This window comes from Mustelus asterias, unplaced genomic scaffold (assembly GCF_964213995.1).
Source record: "Mustelus asterias unplaced genomic scaffold, sMusAst1.hap1.1 HAP1_SCAFFOLD_1111, whole genome shotgun sequence".
NCBI lineage: Eukaryota > Metazoa > Chordata > Chondrichthyes > Carcharhiniformes > Triakidae > Mustelus > Mustelus asterias.
In genome coordinates, this window is record NW_027591056.1 from 69,462 (window position 1) to 91,025 (window position 21,564).

Consider the following 21,564-nt stretch of genomic DNA (forward strand, 5'->3'; position numbering starts at 1 on the left):
CCACAGTGAAAAATCGCACCAACCTCCTCAGAAGACAAACACGGGACACGGCAGACAAAGTACCCTTCATCGTCCAGTACTTCCCCGGAGCGGAGAAGCTATGACATCTTCTTCAGAGCCTTCAACATGTCATTGATGAAGACAAACATCTCACCAAGGCCATCCCCACACCCCTACTTCTTGCCTTCAAACAACCGCACAACCACAAACAGACCATTGTCCGCAGCAAACTACCCAGCCTTCAGGAGAACAGTGACCACGACACCACACAACCCTGCCACAGCAACCTCTGCAAGACGTGCCGGATCATCGACATGAATGCCATCATCTCACGTGAGAGCACCATCCACCAGGTACACGGTACATACTCTTGCAACTCAGCCAACGTTGTCTTCCTGATACACTGCAGGAAAGGATGTCCCGAGGCATGGTACACTGGGGAGACCATGCAGACGCTACGACAACGGATGAATGAACACCGCTCAACAATCATCAGGCAAGAGTGTTCTCTTCCTGTTGGGGAACACTTCAGCAGTCACGGGCATTCGGCCTCTGATTTCCGGGTAAGCGTTCTCCAAGGCAGCCTTCACGACATGCGACAGCGCAGAGTCTCTGAGCAGAGACTGATAGCCAAGTTCCGCACACATGAGGACGGCCTCAACCGGGATCTTGGGTTCATGTCACACTATCTGTAATCCACGACTTGCCTGGGCTTGCAAAATCTCACTAACTGTCCTGTCTGGAGACAATACACATCTCTTTAACCTGTGCTTAACCCTCTCTCCACTCACATTGTCTGTATCTTTGAGACTTGATTACCTGTAAAGACTCGCATTCCAACCATTATTTTGTAAATTGAGTTTGTGCCTTTATATGCCCTGTTTGTGAACAGAACTCCCACTCACCTGATGAAGGAGCAGCGCTCCGAAAGCTAGTGGCTTTTGCTACCAAATAAACCTGTTGGACTTTAACCTGGTGTTGTGAGACTTCTTACTGCACTCTTAAAGCGCCATATTCTCCTCTTAAAGGGACAGCTCCCTCCAGGGGAACACATTTCAATAACTGCTGCTTTAATACTAACTTATATTTCTTCTCCCATTGCTCTTCTCTGTTGTATATCATTCCAAACATTTAAAATCCAGATGTGTAATTTAAAAGAGACTTATATTGGGCACATTTCCCAACACCAAGTCTCACTTTCCACCGAGGAGGAGCCATTCGGTCCCTCGAGTCTGTTCCATCATTCAGCTAATTCATGACTGATCTGGGTCACCTACCTTGAATCTGTTAATACCCTTTGCCTGGAGAAAATTAATCAGCCACAGTGAGGCCAGCACTGGATGAGGCTGGGAGCTGTACATCTCCCTTTGGAACGCTCCACCCCACTGTGGACTGTGGATGCTCACTCGATGAGCATAGTCCAGGCAGAAATCAATAGAACTTTGGGTGCCAAAGGAGATGGGGATAATGCAGGGAGGTGGAGTTGAGGTAGATGATTAGTCATGATCTTATTGAATGGCAGGACAGGCTTGAGGGGCCGAATGGTCTACACTAGCTCCGATTGAGAGAGCTGTATGCCCTTGAAGAAGTGAAACCAATCAAGGCACTGTTTTGTTTTTAAATCTGTTTCAGTCCAAAGTGACTGAATTATTCTGCCACCTTGTCTCTGTCACTTCTCTGGGCTAATCCCATGATCCAGGAATGTCTCCTTTGGTTAATGTTGTCCCTTGTACTTCTACCTGACAGGGGAGTTGGCACTTCCTCCACAGCCGATATGGCGGATTGGCAGTCACACTTTCGGAATGAAGATGAGGAGGATCCAGAGGAGGCAGAGGAAAACGAAGGTAGGTCAAATGTGAACCCTCGGTTTACAACGGCACGGTGGCACAGTGGTTAGCACTGCTGCCTCACAGCGCCAGGGACCCGGGTTCAATTCCCGGCTTTGGTCACTGTCTGTGTAGAGTTTGCACATTCCCCCCGTGTCTGTGTGGGTTTCCTCTGGGTCCTCTGGTTTCCTCCCACAGTCCAAAGATGTGCGAGTTAGATGTATTGTCCATGCTCAATTGCACCTCAGTGTCAGGGGGGCTAGCTAAGGTAATTGCATGGGGATAGGGCCTGGTGGGATTGTGGTCAGAGCAGACTTGATAGAACAAGGAATTCTCTGCCCACTGAGGTGGTGGAGGCTACCTCGCTGAATATGTTTAAAGCGCGGATGGATGGGTTCCTGATCGGTAAGGGAATTAAGGGTTATGGGGATCAGGCGGGTAAGTGGTACTGATCCACGTCAGATCAGCCATGATCTTATTGAATGGCGGGGCAGGCTCGAGGGGCTAGATGGCCTACTCCTGCTCCTATTTCTTATGTTCTAACATAGAACAGTACAGCACAGAACAGGCCCTTCGGCCCACGATGTTGTGCCGAGCTTTATCTGAAACCAAGATCAAGCTATCCCACTCCCTATCATCCTGGTGTGCTCCATGTGTCTATCCAATAACCGCTTAAATGTTCCTAAAGTGTCTGACTCCACTCTCACTGCAGGCCATTCCACACCCCAACCACTCTCTGAGTAAAGAACCTACCTCGGACATCCTTCCTATATCTCCCACCATGAACCCTATATTTATGCCCCCTTGTAATAGCTCCATCCACCCGAGGAAATAGTCTTTGAACGTTCACTCTATCTATCCCCTTCATCATTTTATAAACCTCTATTAAGTCTCCCCTCAACCTCCTCCACTCCAGAGAGAACAGCCCTAGCTCCCTCAACCTTTCCTCATAAGACCTACCCTCCAAACCAGGCAGCTTCCTGGTAAATCTCCTTTGCACACTTTCCAGCGCTTCCACATCCTTCTTATAGTGAGGTGACCAGAACTGCACACAATATTCCAAATGTGGTCTCACCAAGGTCCTGTACAGTTGCAGCATAACCCCACGGCTCTTAAACCCCTGTTAATAAAAGCTAACACACTGTAGGCCTTCTTCACAGCTCTATCCACTTGAGAGGCAACCTTCAGAGATCTGTGGATATGGACCCCAAGATCTCTCTGTTCCTCCACAGTCTTCAGAACCCGACCCTTGACCTGATGGGCCAAATGGCCTCCTTCTGCACTGTAGGATTCTACGATTCTAACATGCTGTACACCTCTCGATAATAAGAACATTCGAGGCTGATGAGACGGGTTTTTGATAGGAGAGGGAAACAGGCAGGGAAGTGGAGTTAAGGCCACAATCAAATCAGCCGTGATCTTAATGAATGGTGGAGCATTCCTGTTCCTGTTTATTATGTTTAAGTACAACACACTGCGCACGTTTTGATAATTCTAACCCTGACCTGAAACCATAGCCTCAATGAGTGACAGAACAGTACTCACCAGTGCTTCCCCCAGATGTTATATAGGGTGGCACAGTAGTTAGCACTACTCCCTCACAGCACCAGGGATCCGTGTTTGACTCTCGGCTTGGGTGACTATGCGGAGTCTGCACATTCTCCCCGTGTCTGTGTGGGTTTCCTCCAGGTGCTCCAGTTTCCTCCGGAAAGATGTGCTGGTTAGGTGCATTGGTCCTCTGGTTCTTGATCCTTCCACCAATGGGAACAGTTTCTCCCTCTTGACTCTGTCCAGATTCCTCGTGATTTTGAACTTTTCCAAGGAAAACAGTTCCAACTTCTCCAATCTATCCACATAACTGAAGTCCCTCATCCCTGGAACCACCTGGACCTTTTCTGAAACCGTCATATCTTTCCTAAATTGCAATCTCCAGAATTGGACGCAATACTCCAGTTGATGCTGGACCAGTGTTTTGTAAAAATTCATTTTCACTCCCTTGCTGTTGTACTCTGTGCTGTTATTTATAAAGTCCAAGATCCCATGTGCCTTTTTATCCACTTTCTCAACTTGTCCTGCCACCTTCAGTGATTTATGCACATATACACCCAGGTCTCTCTGCTCCAGCACCCACTTTAGAATTGTTTGTTTTATTTTATATTGTGTCCTATGCATTCTTCCTACCAAAATGAATCAGAAAGAGGCTATTCGGCCCATCGAGTCTGCACCGACCACAATCCCACCCAGGCCCTACCCCCATATCCCTACATATTTACCCACTAATCCCTCTAACCTACGCATCTCAGGACACTAAGGGCAATTTTTAGCATGGCCAATCAACCTAACCCGCACATCTTTGGACTGTGGGAGGAAACCGGAGCACCCGGAGGAAACCCACGCAGACACGAGGAGAATGTGCAAACTCCACACAGACCGTGACCCAAGCCGGGAATCGAACCCAGGTCCCTGGAGCTGTGAAGCAGCAGTGCTAACCACTGTGCTATCGTGCCGAATCATTTCGCGTTTCTCAGCATTACATTTAATCTGATACTTGTCCATTCCATCAGCCCCGTCTTTGTCCTCTTCAAGTTGAACACTATCTCCCTGACAGTTCACAGTACTTCCAAGTCTTTCTTAATTCAATTTTTGCAAACACATTTCCAGCTTCATGACAGGTGGCACCGTGAAGGTATTCCTCCCATGTGACTCAGCCACAACTTCAGAAAGATCTGAATCCTTTCTCTCTCCACAGACACTGCCAGACCTGCTGAATTTTTCCAGCATTTTCCATTTTTATTTCAGATTTCCAGCATCCCCAGTTATTTGATTTTATGAGATGAGTAAAACGCTATCATTAAGAAACCCACCAACGCCTCTATTTTCTGAGGAGACTAAGGAAATACAACTGGAAGAATGCTTTCGATGATGCATCTGTAGAAGTTGGTGAGAGTCGTATGTCCGCCACGACTCTCACCAACTTTTACAGATGCAAGATAGAAAGCATTCTTTCTGGTTGTATCACAGCTTGGTGTGGCTCCTGCTCTGCCCAAGACTGCAAGGAACTACAAAAGGTCGTGAAGGTAGCCCAATCCATCACACAAACCAGCCTCCCATCCATTGACTCTGTCTACACTTCCTGCTGCCTTGGCAAAGCAGCCAGCACAATCAAGGACCCCACACACCCTGGACATTCTCTCTTCCACCTACCAGGATGTTGCCTGGTATGGAGGGTCTTAGCTATGAGGAGAGATTGGGTAGACTGGGGTTGTTCTCCTTGGAAAGACGGAGAATGAGGGGAGATCTAATAGAGGTATACAAGATTATGAAGGGTATAGATAGGGTGAACAGTGGGAAGCTTTTTCCCAGGTCGGAGGTGACGATCACGAGGGGTCACGGGCTCAAGCTGAGAGGGGCGAGGTATAACTCAGACATCAGAGGGACGTTTTTTACACAGAGGGTGGTGGGGGCCTGGAATGTGCTGCCAAGTAGGGTGGTGGAGGCAGGCACGCTGACATCGTTTAAGACTTACCTGGATAGTCACATGAGCAGCCTGGGAATGGAGGGATACAAACGATTGGTCTAGTTGGACCAAGGAGCGGCACAGGCTTGGAGGGCCGAAGGGCCTGTTTCCTGTGCTGTACTGTTCTTTGTTCTTTGTTCTTTGTTCTTCCGTCGGGAAAAAGATGCAAAAGTCTGAGATCATGTACCAACCGACTCAAAAACAGTTTCTTAGAATCATAGAATCCTACAGTGCAGGAGGAGGCCATTTGGCCCATCGAGTCTGCACCGCCAACTATCCCACCCAGGCCCTATCCCCATAACCCCACATATTTACCTTGCTAATCCCCCTGACACTAAGGGACAATTTAGCATAGCCGATCAACCTAACCTGCACATCATTGGAGTGTGGGAGGAAACCGGAGCACCCGGAGGAAACCCACGGGGAGAACGGGCAAACTCCACACAGACAGTGACCGGAGGCTGGAATTGAACCCGGGTCCCTGGCGCTGTGAAGCAGTAGTGCTAACCACTGTGCCACCGTGCACCCCTGCTACCATCAGACTTTTGAATGGACCTACCTCGCATTAAGTTGATCTTTCTCTACACCCTAGCTATGATTGTAACACTACATTCTGCACTCTCTCATTTCCTTCTCTATAAATGGTATGTGCGCAAGAAACAATACTTTTCACTGTATACTAATCCATGTGACAATAAATCAAATCAAACCAGAGTGACACCCCCCCACCCTCCACCCCTGCAGTCTTTCCGGGGCCTTCTCTGAGTGATGTCACTGCAGTTCTAGCAGGTCGTTTAGAAGGTCGTTGAGCCACAGCTATCAATTTTTTTTTACAAAAGAGAATGTATTACATCCACTCACAGAGATGTCCAGATGTTACAAACACCATAAATCCCTCCTAATACAAAGAAGCGTGTAGTGGTTGGAGAATGAGCACAAGCTGCGATTACTCAGTTTTGTCACTGGCCGCTCTTTTCTATCAGTTAAGGTTGTGACGTGTTGATTTATGTTTCAGAGGACGTTCGATACGCAGGCAGGGACAGCTTAGTCTTCCTCATTGATGCCTCGGAGGCCATGTTTGAAATGAATGGTGAGGCCACTTCAGCATTCGACATGACTATTCAGGTAAGAGGAGACCAGTGACAGTGCTGTAGGTGACAGTCGTTAAGTATGTTCAGGGCTGAGGTAGACAGATTTTTAATCAGTCAGGGAATCGAGGGTCTTGGGGATAAGGCGGGAAAGTGGAGTTGAGGATTATCACATCAGATCAGTCATGATCTCATTGAATGGTGGAACAGACTCGATGGGCTGAATGGCCTCCTTCTGTTCCTATGCCTGATACTCTAATGGTCCTATAAAACCAGATGTCTGTCTCTCCCTCACATCTCTGAGAGACACACACACACAGTCCCTCTTCTTGAAAACATTCAAGGCACATTTTTACCTCAAAAAAGGTTTTTGAAATTTGTCCTGATGTTTTTCAAAAATACTGCGAAGAAAATCTACCGTACAAAAGGGACGGCACGGTGGCACAGTGGTTGGCACGGTGGCACAGTGGTTGGCACGGTGGCACAGTGGTTAGCACTGCTGCTTCACAGCGCCAGGGACCCAGGTTCGATTCCCGGCTTGGGTCACTGTCTGTGTGGAGTTCTCCCCGTGTCTGCGTGTGCTGAGTGTTTTAAGAACATAAGAAATAGGAGCAGGAGTAGGCCATCTAGCCCCTCGAGCCTGCCCCGCCATTCAATAAGATCATGGCCGATCTGATCATGGTTTAGTTCCACTTACCCGCCCGCTCCCCATAACCCTTAATTCCCTTATTGATCAGAAATCTATCTACCTGTGACTTTAAACATATTTAACAAGGTAGCCTCCACTGCTTCAATGGGCAGAGATTCCCTACCCTCTGAGAGAAGAAGTTCCTCCTCAACTCTGTCCTAAACTGACTCCCCCTTATTTTGAGGCTGTGTTCTTGTTTCCTTTCTAAGTGGAAAGAATCTCTCTGCCTCTACCCTGTCGAGCCCCTTCATTATCTTATATGTCTCTATTAGATCTCCCCTCAGCCTTCTAAACTCCAACGGGTACAGGCCCAATCTACCCAATCTCTCCTCATAAACTCACCCCCTCATCTCCGGTATCAACCTGGTCAACCTTCTCTGTACTCCCTCCAAGGCCAATACATCCTTCCGCAAAGGTCGGTTGATAGTGCTGCTGACTGATTAGACTCTCTCTACTTGCAGTGTGTCCACAGGGTTTACACCAGTAAGATTATTAGCAGCGACCGTGACCTTCTGGCTGTCGCGTTCTTCGGGACTCAGAAGCACAAGAACTCTGTTGACTTCAAGCATGTTTATGTCCTCCACGACTTGGACACACCAGGCAAGTTTATCCCCCAGATCTGGAGCAAGTCTGTTTAAACTCGGTGTGGGGTATGTCCCTCCCTTGGGACTCTGCTCTGTGCAAATTGTGGTGTAGGTACGCAGCTGGGAGCAGTAAAGTGACAATAACCAGGCAATCTGATTCAGTGATGTTGATTGAGAAGTAACTATTGGCCGGAATACTGGGAATACACTTCAGAAGTATTGACTGTAAAGCGTTTTGGGACATCTGGGATTGGGAAAGGCGCTATATCAATGCATTTGGTGCCTTTCGGTTGCACTTTTCACATTTACCCACCGTCTTCTCATTGGATCACTGATATGAAGAGCAGGCAACAGGCATGATGGACTGAATGGCCTCCTCATCATCGAATCCTACAGTGCAGAAAGAGGCCATTCGAGTCAACACTGACAACAATCCCAGGCCCTATCCCTGCAACCCCATGTCTTTACCCTGCTAATCCCCTGACACTAAGGGTTAATTTAGCATGGCCATTCCATCTAACTACGTCTTTCAGACTGTGGGGGGAAACCAGAGCACCCAGAAGAAACCCACGGGGAGATCATGCAGACTCCACACAGACAGTGACCGAAGTCGGGAATCGAACCCGGGCCCCTGGCGCAGTGAGACGGCAGTGCTATCCACTGTGCCACCCGTGCCATCATGTATGTAAAATTCTATATTTCCTTGATCCCACTTCCTTTGTCCCTCTGTCCAGTTGGGTTAACATCCTTTCTGCCTCAGCCACAAAACTTGAAAATAAATTTCACATGTTTACAACTCACAATTCTCCAGGACTTGTCTGGACCACAGGAACGGAATGAATATTCTGCAAATAAGAATAGTCTATTTGAAACTCCAGATTTAACGCCCATTCTTGGACCTAATTGCTAATTACCGCAATCTCAGCCGGTCCAGAGCCACTAAGCGGACAGCTCAAGTCCAGATGAGATTCTGTTTCCGTGGAGCAGAACATGTGTCTCCTCGAGCCCACTTCCACTGGAGGTGTGGGGAACTCTGGCTGGCACCATTTTGCAGAACGGCTCAGACTGAGGTTCAAAACGCACAAGTTTTGGATGCATTGTTTTGAGGTCCTGGTGGAATAGAAATATTGTGGTTACAAATGCAGGTCAGATGCTGGGAACTCTGCGGGGAGTAACTCACCTTCTGACTCCCCCAATATCTGTCCACCATCTACAGGGTACAAGTCAGGAGTGTAATGGAATACTCCCCACTTGCCCGGATGAGTCCGGCTCCAACTTCACGCAAGAAACACGACACCATCCAGGACAAAGTGGTCCACTTGATTGGCATCACATCTACCACCTTCAACACTCTCACTCTCCTCCACCGAGTGGCAGCCGTGTGTACCATCTGTAAGATGCTCTGCAGCAACTCACCTAAGGCTCCTTCAACAGGATAAAGTAGACGTGGAGCGGATGCTTCTGCCGGTGGGGCATTCTAGGACGAGAGGTCATAGTCTTAAGATAAGGGGCAGCAAATTTAAAACAGAGTTGAGGAGAAACTACTTCTCCCAAAGGCTTGTGAAACTCTGGAATTCGCTGCCCCAAAGTGCGGCAGATGCTGGAACAGTGAGTAAAATTAAGGAGGAGTTAGACAGATTTTTTAATTGGGAATGGGTTGAAAGGTTATGGGGAGAAGGCAGGAAAATGGGGATGAGGAGCATATCAGCCATGATTGAATGGCGGAGCAGACCCGATGGGCCAAATGGCCTAATTCTGCTCCTATATCTTATCAACTTATGAACAGCACCTTCCAAACCCATGACTTCTACCATCTAGAAGGAAAAAAGCAGCACATATCTTGGAACTCCGCCACCTGCAAGTTCCTCTCCAAGCCACTCACCATCCTGACTTGGAAATATATCGGCTGTTCCTTCACTGTCACTGGGTCAAAATCCTGGAAGTCCCTCCCTAACAGCACTGTGGGTGTACCTACACCACAGGGACTGCAGCGGTTCAAGATGGCGGCTCACCACCTACTTTCTTGAGGGCAATAAGAGATGGTCTAGCCAGCAACACCCACATCCTATAAAAGAAAAATTAAAAAGCCAAGAGGAGGAGGAGAGTTCTAGCCCCAGGATCCTTAAGTTTGAAAGTGTAAGAGCAGGTTTCTGAGGCCTCTGTCCCTAATAGGTCATCATCCTGTATCGATGTAAAAAGAACATGGGCCATTCCCTGTTTTTTATTCATTTGTGGGACACGGGCGTCGCTGGCTGGGCCAGCATTTATTGCCCATCCCTAGTTGCCCTTGGAGGGCAGTTGAGAGCCAACCACAGGCGGTTCTGTGGGAGTGAACGAGAATCCAGGATGGTAGTCTGCCTCCCTGGTGCCGGGGTACTGGATGTCTCCGAGAGGGTAGGAAGCATATTTAAAAAGGAAGGTAGTCAAACGGATGTGATTATACACATTGGTGAAAATGATGTAGGTAGGAAGAGCAGGGGGGTCATACGAGAGAAATTCAGGGAGTTGGGTGCTAGGCTAAAAAGTAAGGCCTCCAGGGTAGCAATCTCTGGACTGCTCCCGGTGTCTAGTGCAAGTGAGGCTCGGAACAGGGAGATTCTACAGTTGAACGCGTGGCTAAAGGACTGGTGCAAGAGGGAGGGTTTTTAATTCATAGATGACTGGGAAATCTTCAAGTCAGGATGGCAACTGTACAGAAAGGATGGGTTACACCTTAACTGGAAGGGAGCAAATATCCTGGCTGGGAGTTTTGCTGGAGTGTTTCGGCAGGATTTAAACTAGTGTGGCAGGGGGGTGGGGAACAAAACAGTAGGTCAGTAAATACTGAGGCTGGGGTTGAGCTGGGGGCCAGGGCAAGGCTAGCTAAGAAGAGGAGCACTCTGGAGGAGGATGACCTGAGTGGGCCTGGAGGTCTGGAGTGCATCTGCTTCAATGCGAGGAGCGTAACGGGTAAAACAGACGAACTTAGGGCCTTAATGCTTATGCGGAATTTGGATGTGGTTGCGGTGACGGAAACTTGGTTAAAAGAAGGACAGGACTGGCAGCTGAATATTCCGGGGTATAAGTATTTTAGGCGAGACAGAGGAGGGGCTAAAAAAGGTGGGGGAGTAGCGATATTAGTTAAGGAGCATATTACCGCGGTGCAGAGGGTAGACAACTTAGAGGGGTCATGTACTGAGTCGCTGTGGGTGGAACTCAGAAACAGGAAGGGTGCAGTCACTATGCTGGGGGGTACTACAGACCACCCAACAGCCCACGGGAAGTGGAGGAAAGGATATGTCAGGAGATTCTGGATAGGTGCAGAAAAAATAGGGTTGTTGTAGTGGGGGACTTTAATTTCCCTGGCACAGACTGGAAAGTGCTTAGAGCTGGGGGTCCGGACGGGGAGGAATTTGTAAAATGCGTACTGGAAGGTTCTTTGGAACAGTATGTAGATAGCCCGACTAGAGAGGGGGCTATACTGGACCTAGTTCTGGGAAATGAGCCCGGTCAGGTCGTCAAAGTTTCGGTAGGGGAACATGTGGCAAATAGTGACCACAACTCTGTTAACTTTAGGATAGTAATGGACAAGGATGAGTGCTGTCCTACGGACAGGGTACTAAATTGGGGGAAGGCTAACTATAGCCGGATTAGGCAGGAATTGGTGGATGTTGATTGGGAGAGGATGTTCGAGGGTAAGTCCGCGTCTGGCATGTGGGAGTCTTTTAAGGAACTATTGATAAGGCTGCAGGATAGGCATGTGCCTGTAAAAAGGAAAGATAGGAAAGGTAGGATTCGAGAGCCGTGGATAACCAGGGGAATTGAGGATCTGATTAAAATGAAAAGGGAGGCGTACGTTAAGTCCAGGCAACAGAAGACAGATGGAGCTCTGGAGGAATACAGAGAGAGTAGGAAAGAACTCAAACGGGGAGTTAGAAGGGCAAAAAGAGGTCACGAGATGTTCTTGGCAGGCAGGATTAAGGAGAATCCTAAGGCATTCTATTCATACGTTCGGAACAAAAGAGTTGTCAGGGAGAAAATCGGACCTCTCAGGGACAGAGGAGGGGAATTATGCTTAGAACCCAAGGGAATAGGGGAGATCCTAAATGTATACTTTGCATTGGTATTCACGAAGGAGAGGGGCGTGTTAACCGGGAGTGTCTCGGAGGGAGGTGTTGACCCGTTAGAGAAAATCTCCATTACAAGAGAGGAAGTGTTAGGTTTTTTAGGGAACATTAAAACTGACAAAGCCCCAGGGCCTGATGGCATCTATCCTCGACTGCTCAGGGAGACGAGAGATGAAATTGCTGGGCCTCTGACAGAAATCTTTGTCGCTTCTTTGGACACGGGTGAGGTCCCTGAGGATTGGAGGATAGCGAATGTGGTCCCGTTGTTTAAGAAGGGTAGCAGGAAATTATAGGCCGGTGAGCTTGACGTCCGTGGTAGGGAAGTTGTTGGAGAGGATTCTTAGAGACAGGATGTATGTGCATGTAGAACGGAACAATCTCATTAGTGACAGACAGCATGGTTTTGTAAGAGGGAGGTCGTGCCTTACAAATTTGGTGGAGTTTTTTGAGGAAGTGACAAAAACGGTTGATGAAGGAAGGGCCGTGGATGTCGTCTATATGGATTTCAGTAAGGCATTTGACAAAGTCCCACATGGCAGGTTGGTTAAGAAGGTTAAGGCTCATGGGATACAAGGAGAAGTGGCTAGATGGGTGGAGAACTGGCTTGGCCATAGGAGACAGAGGGTAGTGGTCGAAGGGTCTTTTTCCGGCTGGAGGTCTGTGACCAGTGGTGTTCCGCAGGGCTCTGTACTGGGACCTCTGCTATTTGTGATATATATAAATGATTTGGAAGAAGGTGTAACTGGTGTAATCAGCAAGTTTGCGGATGACATGAAGATGGCTGGACTTGCGGATAGCGAAGAGCATTGTCGGGCAATACAGCAGGATATAGATAGGCTGGAAAATTGGGCGGAGAGGTGGCAGATGGAGTTTAATCCAGATAAATGCGACGTGATGCGTTTTGGAAGAAATAATGTCGGGAGGAGTTATACAATAAATGGCAGAGCCATCAGGAGTATAGAAACACAGAGGGACCTAGGTGTGCAAGTCCACAAATCCTTGAAGGTGGCAACACAGGTGGAGAAGGTGGTGAAGAAGGCATATGGTATGATTGCCTTTATAGGACGGGGTATAGAGTATAAAAGCTGGAGTCTGATGATGCAGCTGTATAGAACGCCGGTTAGGCCACATTTGGAGTACTGCGTCCAGTTCTGGTCACCGCACTACCAGAAGGACGTGGAGGCGTTAGAGAGAGTGCAGAGAAGGTTTACCAGGATGTTGCCTGGTATGGAGGGTCTTAGCTATGAGGAGAGATTGGGTAAACTGGGGTTGTTCTCCCTGGAAAGACGGAGAATGAGGGGGGATCTAATAGAGGTGTACAAGATTATGAAGAGTATAGATAGGGTGAACAGTGGGAAGCTTTTTCCCAGGTCGGAGGTGACGATCACGAGGGGTCACGGGCTCAAGGTGAGAGGGGCGAAGTATAACTCAGATATCAGAGGGACGTTTTTTACACAGAGGGTGGTGGGGGACTGGAATGCGCTGCCAAGTAGGGTGGTGGAGGCAGGCACGCTGACATCGTTTAAGACTTACCTGGATAGTCACATGAGCAGCCTGGGAATGGAGGGATACAAACGATTGGTCTAGTTGGACCAAGGAGCGGCGCAGGCCTGGAGGGCCGAAGGGCCTGTTTCCTGTGCTGTACTGTTCTTTGTTCTTTGTTCACATTGCTGTGGCTCTGGAGTCACATGTAGGCCAGACCAGGTAAGGACGGCAGATTTCCTTCCCTAAAGGACATTAGTGAACCAGATGGGTTTTTCTGACAATCGACCGTGGTTCATGGTCATCAGTGGATTCTTAATTCCAGATTTTTTAAAAATTGAATTCAAATTCCACCGCCTGCCGTGGCGCCATTCGAACCCGGGTCCCCAGAACATGAGCTGAGTTTCTGGGTTAATAGTCCAGCGATAATACCACTGGACCATCGCCTCCCCTGGTGTGTTTAATAGATTGATGTTCTAATCTGACTCTCTCTGTCTGGGCTCAGGTGCTAAGCGAGTACTGGAGTTGGACCAGTATGAGGGGGAGAAGGGGAACAAGTCCTTCAAGAAGAACATAGGCCACAGTACCGATGACTCGTTGAGTGATGCTCTCTGGGTCTGCTCCAATCTCTTCAGTGACGTCACGCTGAAACTGAGCCACAAGCGCATCATGCTGTTCACCAACAATGACAACCCACATGCTAAAGACAGCTCCAAAGCACGACTGACCAGAACAAAGGCCAATGACCTGCGAGAGACAGGTAGGCAAACCACTGTTACCATCAAGCATTTGTCAGCGACTGGTTCAAAGACGTTGAATCACAAAGTCCTCACTTAAGATTGCAGTTGCATTGCCGTGAAGTGCAACTTTATGTGAAACAACTTTAAACAAATCAGGTTTTCCCATTGAAACCAATGTGAAAGCTGTCTTTAGAGTCTGTAGGACATTTCTCAACATGATAACCTGTGAGTGAAAATATTTAATGTTGCTGAATTACTATAGCGGTCGATGGAACAACTTTTGAAATGAAATCAATTTAAAGATATAAATATACTTCGCTCCGGTTTTCTGCCCATCATGCTTGCCGAATCTCCCACGTGCCACGCATTCCTCTCGCTGACCCTCCCTGTCGTTGCCCCTCCAGCTCCCCGCCTCTTCCACTCCCTCACCTTTCCTCTTGCTACCAGCCCTCTGGCTTATGGCTGCCGCCCCCCCCCGATCCTTGACCCTCTGGGTCACTGCAGACCCTCTTCCTCAGCTTGTCACCTGAGAGCAGAGATTTCAGAGGGTTATCGGACTGGGGTGCAGGTCGCAGAGACGGGGAGGGCTGAGGCAATGGATGGATTTGACAAGATTGAAAATAGTGCTTCGCACAAAATTGGAGCGTAAGTAGGCCATTCGGCCCCTCCCGCCTGCTGTGCCGTTCAATGAGATCATGCCTTGTACGTTTGTGTTTCAAATTCCACATTCCTATCTACCCACAATAATCTTTGATTCCCTCGCCAAACAAGAATCTCTCTACCCCTGCCTTAAAGATATTCAGTGACCCCCCATTGCCTTCTGAGACAGAGGCCGGAATTTTACCGGCACGCCTGCCCTGATTCCAGGGATGGGCAAGGCTCGGAGAACGGCATTCTCCGTTAGTCTCGGGCGGGATCGTACGAACCTCGAGTGGACGTGCCAGTAAATTCCGGCCAGAGAGTTCCAAAGTCATGCAACCCTCTGAAAGAAAAAAATTCTCACCATCTCTGTCCTAAAAGGGCGACCACTAATTTTAAAACTGTGCCCGCTCGGTCTGGACTCTCCCACAAGAAGAAACATCCTTTCCATGCCCACCTTGTCCAGACCATTCAGGATCTTAGTTACTTCAATCAAGTCACCCCTCACCCTTCTAAACTCCAGTGGAAACAAGCCCAGTCTGCCCAACCTTTCCCCATAAGATAAACCGCTCGTTCCAGCTATCGATCCAGCAAACCCCCTCTGAAACGTCTCCAACTCATTTACACACTTCCTTAAAATCCCATGGAATCCCTACAGTGCAGAAGGAGGCCATCGAGTCTGCACCAACCACAATCCCACACAGGCCCTATTCCTGTAACCCCACATATTTACCCTGCTAATGCGCCTGACATTAGGGACAATTTAGCATAGCCAATCAACCGAACCTGCACGTCTTTGGAGTGTGGGAGGAAACCGGAGCACCCGGAGGAAAACCACGCAGACACGGGGAGAATGTGCAAACTCCACAGACAGTGACCCAAAGCTGGAATTGAACCCGGGGGTTTGTGGCGCTGTGAGGTAGCAGTGCTAACCGCTGTGCCACCATACCTTCAATAAGACAAAAACTGCACACAGTATTTGAGATGCGGTCTCACCAATGCCCTGTGTAACTGAAGCATACCATCCTTACTTTTGTGTTCAATTCCTTTTGTAATAAGGAATAACATTCTATTAGCCTTCTCATTTACATGCTGTACCTGCATACTAACTTTTCGTGATTCAAGCACAGGAACACCTAGATCCCTCTGCACCTCGGCATTCTGCAATTATTCTCCATTTAAGTAATGCTGATTTTTTTATTCTTCCTGCTAAAGTGAACAACTTCACATTTTCCCACATTATACTCCATCTGCCAGATTTTTGCCCACTCAACCTATCTGTATTCATCTGCAAACTCACGTCCCCTTCACAACATACTTTCCTATCTATCATTGTACTGTCTGCAAATGTATCTCCCATGCCTTTGCTTCCCTCATCTAAGCAATTGATGTAAAAGGTTGAGGCCCCAGCACAGACCTCTACAAGACTCTGCTCATGACCTCCTGCCCTGCCAATCAGACAAAGACCCATTTATACATACTCTCTGTTTTCTGCCAGCCAGCCAGTCTTCTATCTAGGCTCAAATGTTACCCCCTACATCGTGAGCTTTTATCTTTCACAATAATCTTTGATGCTTATCAAATGCTTATGAGAGGCATGGACGGAGTGGATAGTCAGATGCTCTTTTCTAGGGTAGGAAAGTCAGGTACTAGGAGACATAGGTTTAAGGTGCGTGGGGGAAAAGTTTAGAGGAGATGTGCCGAGGCAATTTTTTTTACACAGAAGGTGATGAATGTCTGGAACGCGCTGCCCGGGGAGGTGGTGGGAGCGGGTACGATTGCGGCATTTAAGGGGCAACTAGACGAATACATGAATAGGATGGGAATGGAAGGATATGGGCTCCGTAAGTGCATACGGTTTTAGTTTAGACAGGCATCATGATCGGCGCAAGCTTGGAGGGCCGAAGAGCCTGTTCCTGTGCTGTACTTTTCTTTGTTCTTCTTGCTTTGCTTTCTGGAAATTGAAGTACAGCACATCTACAGGTTCCCCTTTATCCACAGTATATGGTACTCCTTCAAAGAATGCCATTAAGTTGGTTAAACATAATTTCCCTTTCACAAAATCATGCTGACTTTTCCCAATTACCTTGGGATTTTATAAGTGTCCAGCTATAGCCTCCTTCACAGAATCATAGAAACCCTACAGCACAAAAAGAAGCCATTCGGCCCATCGAGTCTGCACCGACCACAATCCCACCCAGGCCCTACCCCCACATCCCTTCATATTTACCCACTAATCCCTCTAACCTACGCATCTCAGGACACTAAGGGCAATTTTAGCATGGCCAATCAACCTAACCCGCGCATCTTTGGACTTAACAATCAATTCTAACAATTTTCCCACGGCAGATGTCAAGCTAACTGGCCTATAATTTCCTGTTTTTGGCCTCCCTCCCTTCTTGAATAGAGGGGTTATATTTGCCACTTTCCAATTTGATGGAAACTTTCCAGAATCTAGAGAATTTTGCAAAATTAACACCAATGTATCTACCACCTCATTTGTTCAAGACCCTAGGATGAAGTCTATCAGGACCCGGAGACTTGCCAGCCTTAGCTCCATCAGTTTGCTCAAACCACTTCTCTAATGATTGTAATTTCACCAAGTTCCTCTCCCCTTTCCACCTCCAGATTTACAGATATTTCTGGAATGTTTATGTATTCTCTCCAGTGAAGACAAAATCCAAATATGTGGTCATTTTGTTGGCCATCTTCCTATTATCTACTATTGTCTACCCATTGGGCGACGTGGTGGCACAGTGGTTAGCACTGCTGCCTCACAGCACCAGAGACCCAGTTTGATTCCCGGCTTGGGTGACAGCCTGTGTGGAGTTTGCACGTTCTCCTCGTGTCTGCGTGGGTTTCCTCCGGGTGCTCCGGTTTCCTCCCACAGTCCAAAGATGTGCAGGTTAGATGGATTGGCCATGCTAAATTGCCCCTTAGTGTCCAAAAATGTGTAGAATCATAGAATCCCTATAGTGCAGGAGGAGACCATTCGGCCCATTGAGTCTTCACTGACAATCCCACCCAGGCCCTATCCCCATAACCTTATGTATTTACCCAGCTAATTCTCCTGATACTGTAGGTTAGGTGGATTAGCCATGGTCAATGCATGGGGTTACAGGGATAAATCGATTGGGTGGATCTGAGTAAGATGTTTTTTCGGAGAGCTGGTGCAGACTCAATGGGCTGAATGGTCTCCTTCTGCACTGTAGGGATTCTATGGTTCATTCTCACTCTCTAGAGGACTCACTTAACTTGCTATTTTCCTGTTTAAACACCTGTAGAAACACATGCTTTAAGTTTTCACATTTCTCGCCATCTTCCTCTCATAGTCTAATTTCTTTCTCCTGATTAACCTTTGGTCATTCTCTGCTGTTCTTCACATTCTAACCAATCATCTGGCCTGCAGTTATATGCTTCTTTTTCCTTAAGTTTGACAGTTTCCTTAACTTCTTTAGTTAACCACGGAAGTGGGTCCTCCCCCTCCAAATCTTTTTAATAGTAGAAATTTACTTATTCAGAATATTCTGAAACAGCCCCTGAAATGTCTGCCACTGGTTGTCTCTTGATCTGTCCCCTAGCCTAATCTCCCAGTTCACTTAGCTAGCACAACTTTCATGCCCACATAGTTGCCTTTATTTAAGTTTAAAATACTAGCCTTAGACCCACTCTTCTCCCTTTCAAACTATTCAGTCGTGTTGAAGCAGGGTTAGACAGTGTAGTGGCCAGACCAGTGTTGTATTTGTGCATTGGAGCTTCATCGAACAATCCCTTCACTGCTTCCACTGTCCTGATTGTCACCTGAACTGAAGCGTGGTTCTGTAGGGATGGCCAGAAGGCTGTTTCCCAACATGGGTTGGTGTCCTGCCAGCCAGCATCTAAAGGGAAAGGGTAACTAAAGGGAAGGGTAAGACCTGCAGTCCACGCCAGCCTGCCCTGTGACGTGATGGTACGAAGACCGGAACTGAACACTTCTTCCTCTCTTTCCTCATTCTATCCCCCCCGCCCCCGCCCCCCCCAGTCACCGACATAGTCTGCTAATCAAGGCAAATAAACAGGCCCAAAGTCAAACCCGTCAGGCAACCAAAACCAGTCTAGGAGATCACAGATCAAATCTGATTTTCTGTACTTCACAATCTTTACCCTCGTCAAGAACTGGGTCCAGCTCCAACTTAAAGAATCTGAGAAACGTTGCATGGAAAATTGCCGATCATTTTTGTCAAAAGACTGGGCGGAATTTTCCCGTCCCGCCCACCACGGGAATCGTAGCGAGCGGGACATGGACCCTTGGGGGTGAGCGTGGCTGGAAAATCCCGCCCATCATCTCGCGAGCAATAATAACAAGCTTTGCCTTTTGCTGCTATGCTGTGAATGGCGTGTCTTTGTCTCTGCCCTTGTCTGTGTACAGGGATCATCCTTGACCTGATGCATCTGAAGAAGCCTGGTGGGTTTGACATGTCTCTCTTTTACTGCGACATTGTCAGTGTATCAGAGGATGGGGATGCAGCTGTGCAAGGCGAGGGGTCAGCCAGGTTGGACGATCTGCTTCGGAAAGTGTGGGCCAAGGACTACAAGAAGAGGACCGTCACCAGGTCAGCAGTCACTCAGAGTAGCACCGCGTCTCCTGGGTCCTCGGAGAGTTTCTAATGTACTCCCTGCGGACCTTGGCAGACAGAACGTCCGTGTTCATGCACACAATCTGCTCAAATGTACGGACGATCTTCATAGATTAGGCACTCAGGGCATGTTTCCACTCGCAGGGAAGAGCGAAACCAGAAGCCGTCAACACCAGGTAGTGACCAGGCCAGGAATGCAGGAGAAATTTCTTTACCCAGAGAGTGATGGGAATGTGGAACTTGGCTCCCACAGGGTTGTAATGAATGGTGTAGCTGCATTTAGGGAGAAGCTGGATGAGCATGAGAGAGAAAATCATTGGCCGGTTACGCTGATAACGCTAAAGGGAGAGGGGAGGGAGAAAGTTCATGGGAAGCGGAAATACTGGCATGCAGCTGTTGGGCTGAATGGCCTGTTTCTCTGCTGCGTCTCTTATTTTGAAACATCATAAAGTGCATCATGTTACTTTGACAGGAATCGGCCATACAAAGAATATAGTACAGCACAGGAACAGGCCCTTCAGCCCTCCAAGCCTGCATCGACACACGACGCCTTTCTAAACTAAAGACCTTTCGTCTCTACGTAGCAAATTCCTCCATTCCCAGCCTTTTCATGTATCTATCCAGATGCCTCTTAAATGTTGCTATTGTATCTGCTTCTACCACCTCCTTTGGCAGCGCGTCCCAGGCACTTACCACCCTCTGTGTAAAAAAACTTGCCTCTCACATCTCCTTTAAACTTTCCCCCTTTTGCCTTAAACCTCTGTCCCCTAGTAATTGGCATTTCTACCCTGGGAAAAAGACTCTGACTATCCATTCTATCCACGCCTCTCATAATCTTGTAGACTTCTATCAGGTCGCCCCTCAGCCTCTGACGTTCAAATGAAAACAAATCAAGTTTGTCCAATCTCTTCTCATAGCTAATACCCTCCAAACCAGGTAACATCCTGGTAAACTTTTAATGTGGCGACCAGAACTGTATGCAATATTCCAAACATGCCCTAACTAAAGCTCTATACAGCTGCAACTTGACCTGCCAAATTTTGCACCCTATGGCCCAACCGATGAAGGCAAGCATGCCATACGCCATCTTGACCACCTTATCCACTTGTGTTGCCACTTTCAGGGAACTGTGGACCTGTACGCCCAGATCCCTCTGTATGTTAATGCTTCTAAGGGTCCTGCCATTTACTGTGTATTTCCCTACTGCATTGGACCTTTCAAAATGCATCATCTTTGATTTGATTTGATTTATTATTGTCACATGTATTGGTATACAGTGAAAAGTATTGTTTCTTGCGCACTATACCGACAACGCATACCATTCATAGAGAAGGAAAGGAGAGAGCGTAGAATGTTACAGTCATAGCTAGGATGGAGAGAAATATCAACTTAATGCAAGGTAGGTCCATTCAAAAGTCTGATGGCAGCAGGGAAGAAGCTGTTCTTGGGTCAGTTGGTACGTGACCGTATCTTTTGGTGGAAGAGAGAATGTCCGGGGTGTGTGCGGTCCTTAATTATGCTGACTGCTTTGCTGAGGCAGCGGGAAGTATAGACAGAGTCAATGGATGGGAGGCTGGTTTACGTGATGGATTGGGCTACATTCACAACCTTTTGTAGTTTATTGCGGTCTTGGGCAGAGCAGGATCCATACCAAGCTGTGATACAACCAGAAAGAATGCTTTATATGGTGTATCTGTAGAAGTTGGTGGGAGTCATAGTGGACATGCCAAATTTCCTTAGTCTTCTGAGAAAACAGAGGCGCATTTGTCTGGATTAAATTCCATCTGCCATTTCTCCGCCCAAGTCTAACCAGACTATCTATATCCTGCTGCATCCTCTGACAATCCTCCTCACAAACATTGGTAAACATAGCAACTATTTTCCACACACACTTGAACAGTGAGATAATGACCAGATCTGTTTTTTGGAGGTTAATTTGACAGGACAGAGCTTCCCTGCTCTCCAAAGTAAAGTTTATTTATTAGTCACAAGTAAGGCTTACATTAACACTGCAATGAAGTTACTGTGAAATACCCCGAGTTGCCACAGTCCGGCGCCTGTTCGGGTCAATGCACCCTAACCAGCACATCTTTCAGAATGTGGGAGGAAACTGGAGCACCCGGAGGAAACCCACGCAGACACGGGGAGAATGTGTAAACGCCACACAGTGACCCGAGCCGGGAATCGAACCCGGGTCCCTGGCGCTGTGAAGCAGCAGTGCTAACCACTGTGCCACCGTGCCATCCTCCATGTGGTGCTGTGGGATATTTTACATCCA

The 21,564-nt window shown here is 47.8% G+C and overlaps 1 protein-coding gene across 2 annotated transcripts in view; it reads left to right on the forward strand.

Annotated features, from left to right (window-relative positions):
• Window positions 1-1,718: 1,718 nt before the first annotated feature.
• Window positions 1,719-21,564, forward strand: part of LOC144487899 (X-ray repair cross-complementing protein 5-like) — a 39,220-nt gene continuing 19,374 nt past the window's right edge. Inside the window, exons 1-5 of one of the 2 annotated variants that reach the window (XM_078205951.1) lie at window positions 1,719-1,844; window positions 6,359-6,468; window positions 7,581-7,719; window positions 13,797-14,051; window positions 19,079-19,262. In XM_078205951.1, coding sequence (XP_078062077.1) covers window positions 1,775-1,844; window positions 6,359-6,468; window positions 7,581-7,719; window positions 13,797-14,051; window positions 19,079-19,262 — 758 coding nt within the window. In that variant the 5' untranslated portion in view covers window positions 1,719-1,774. Of the gene's footprint in view, window positions 1,856-6,358; window positions 6,469-7,580; window positions 7,720-13,796; window positions 14,052-19,078; window positions 19,263-21,564 lie in introns of both variants that reach the window. The other variant, XM_078205952.1, reaches the window with a different exon arrangement.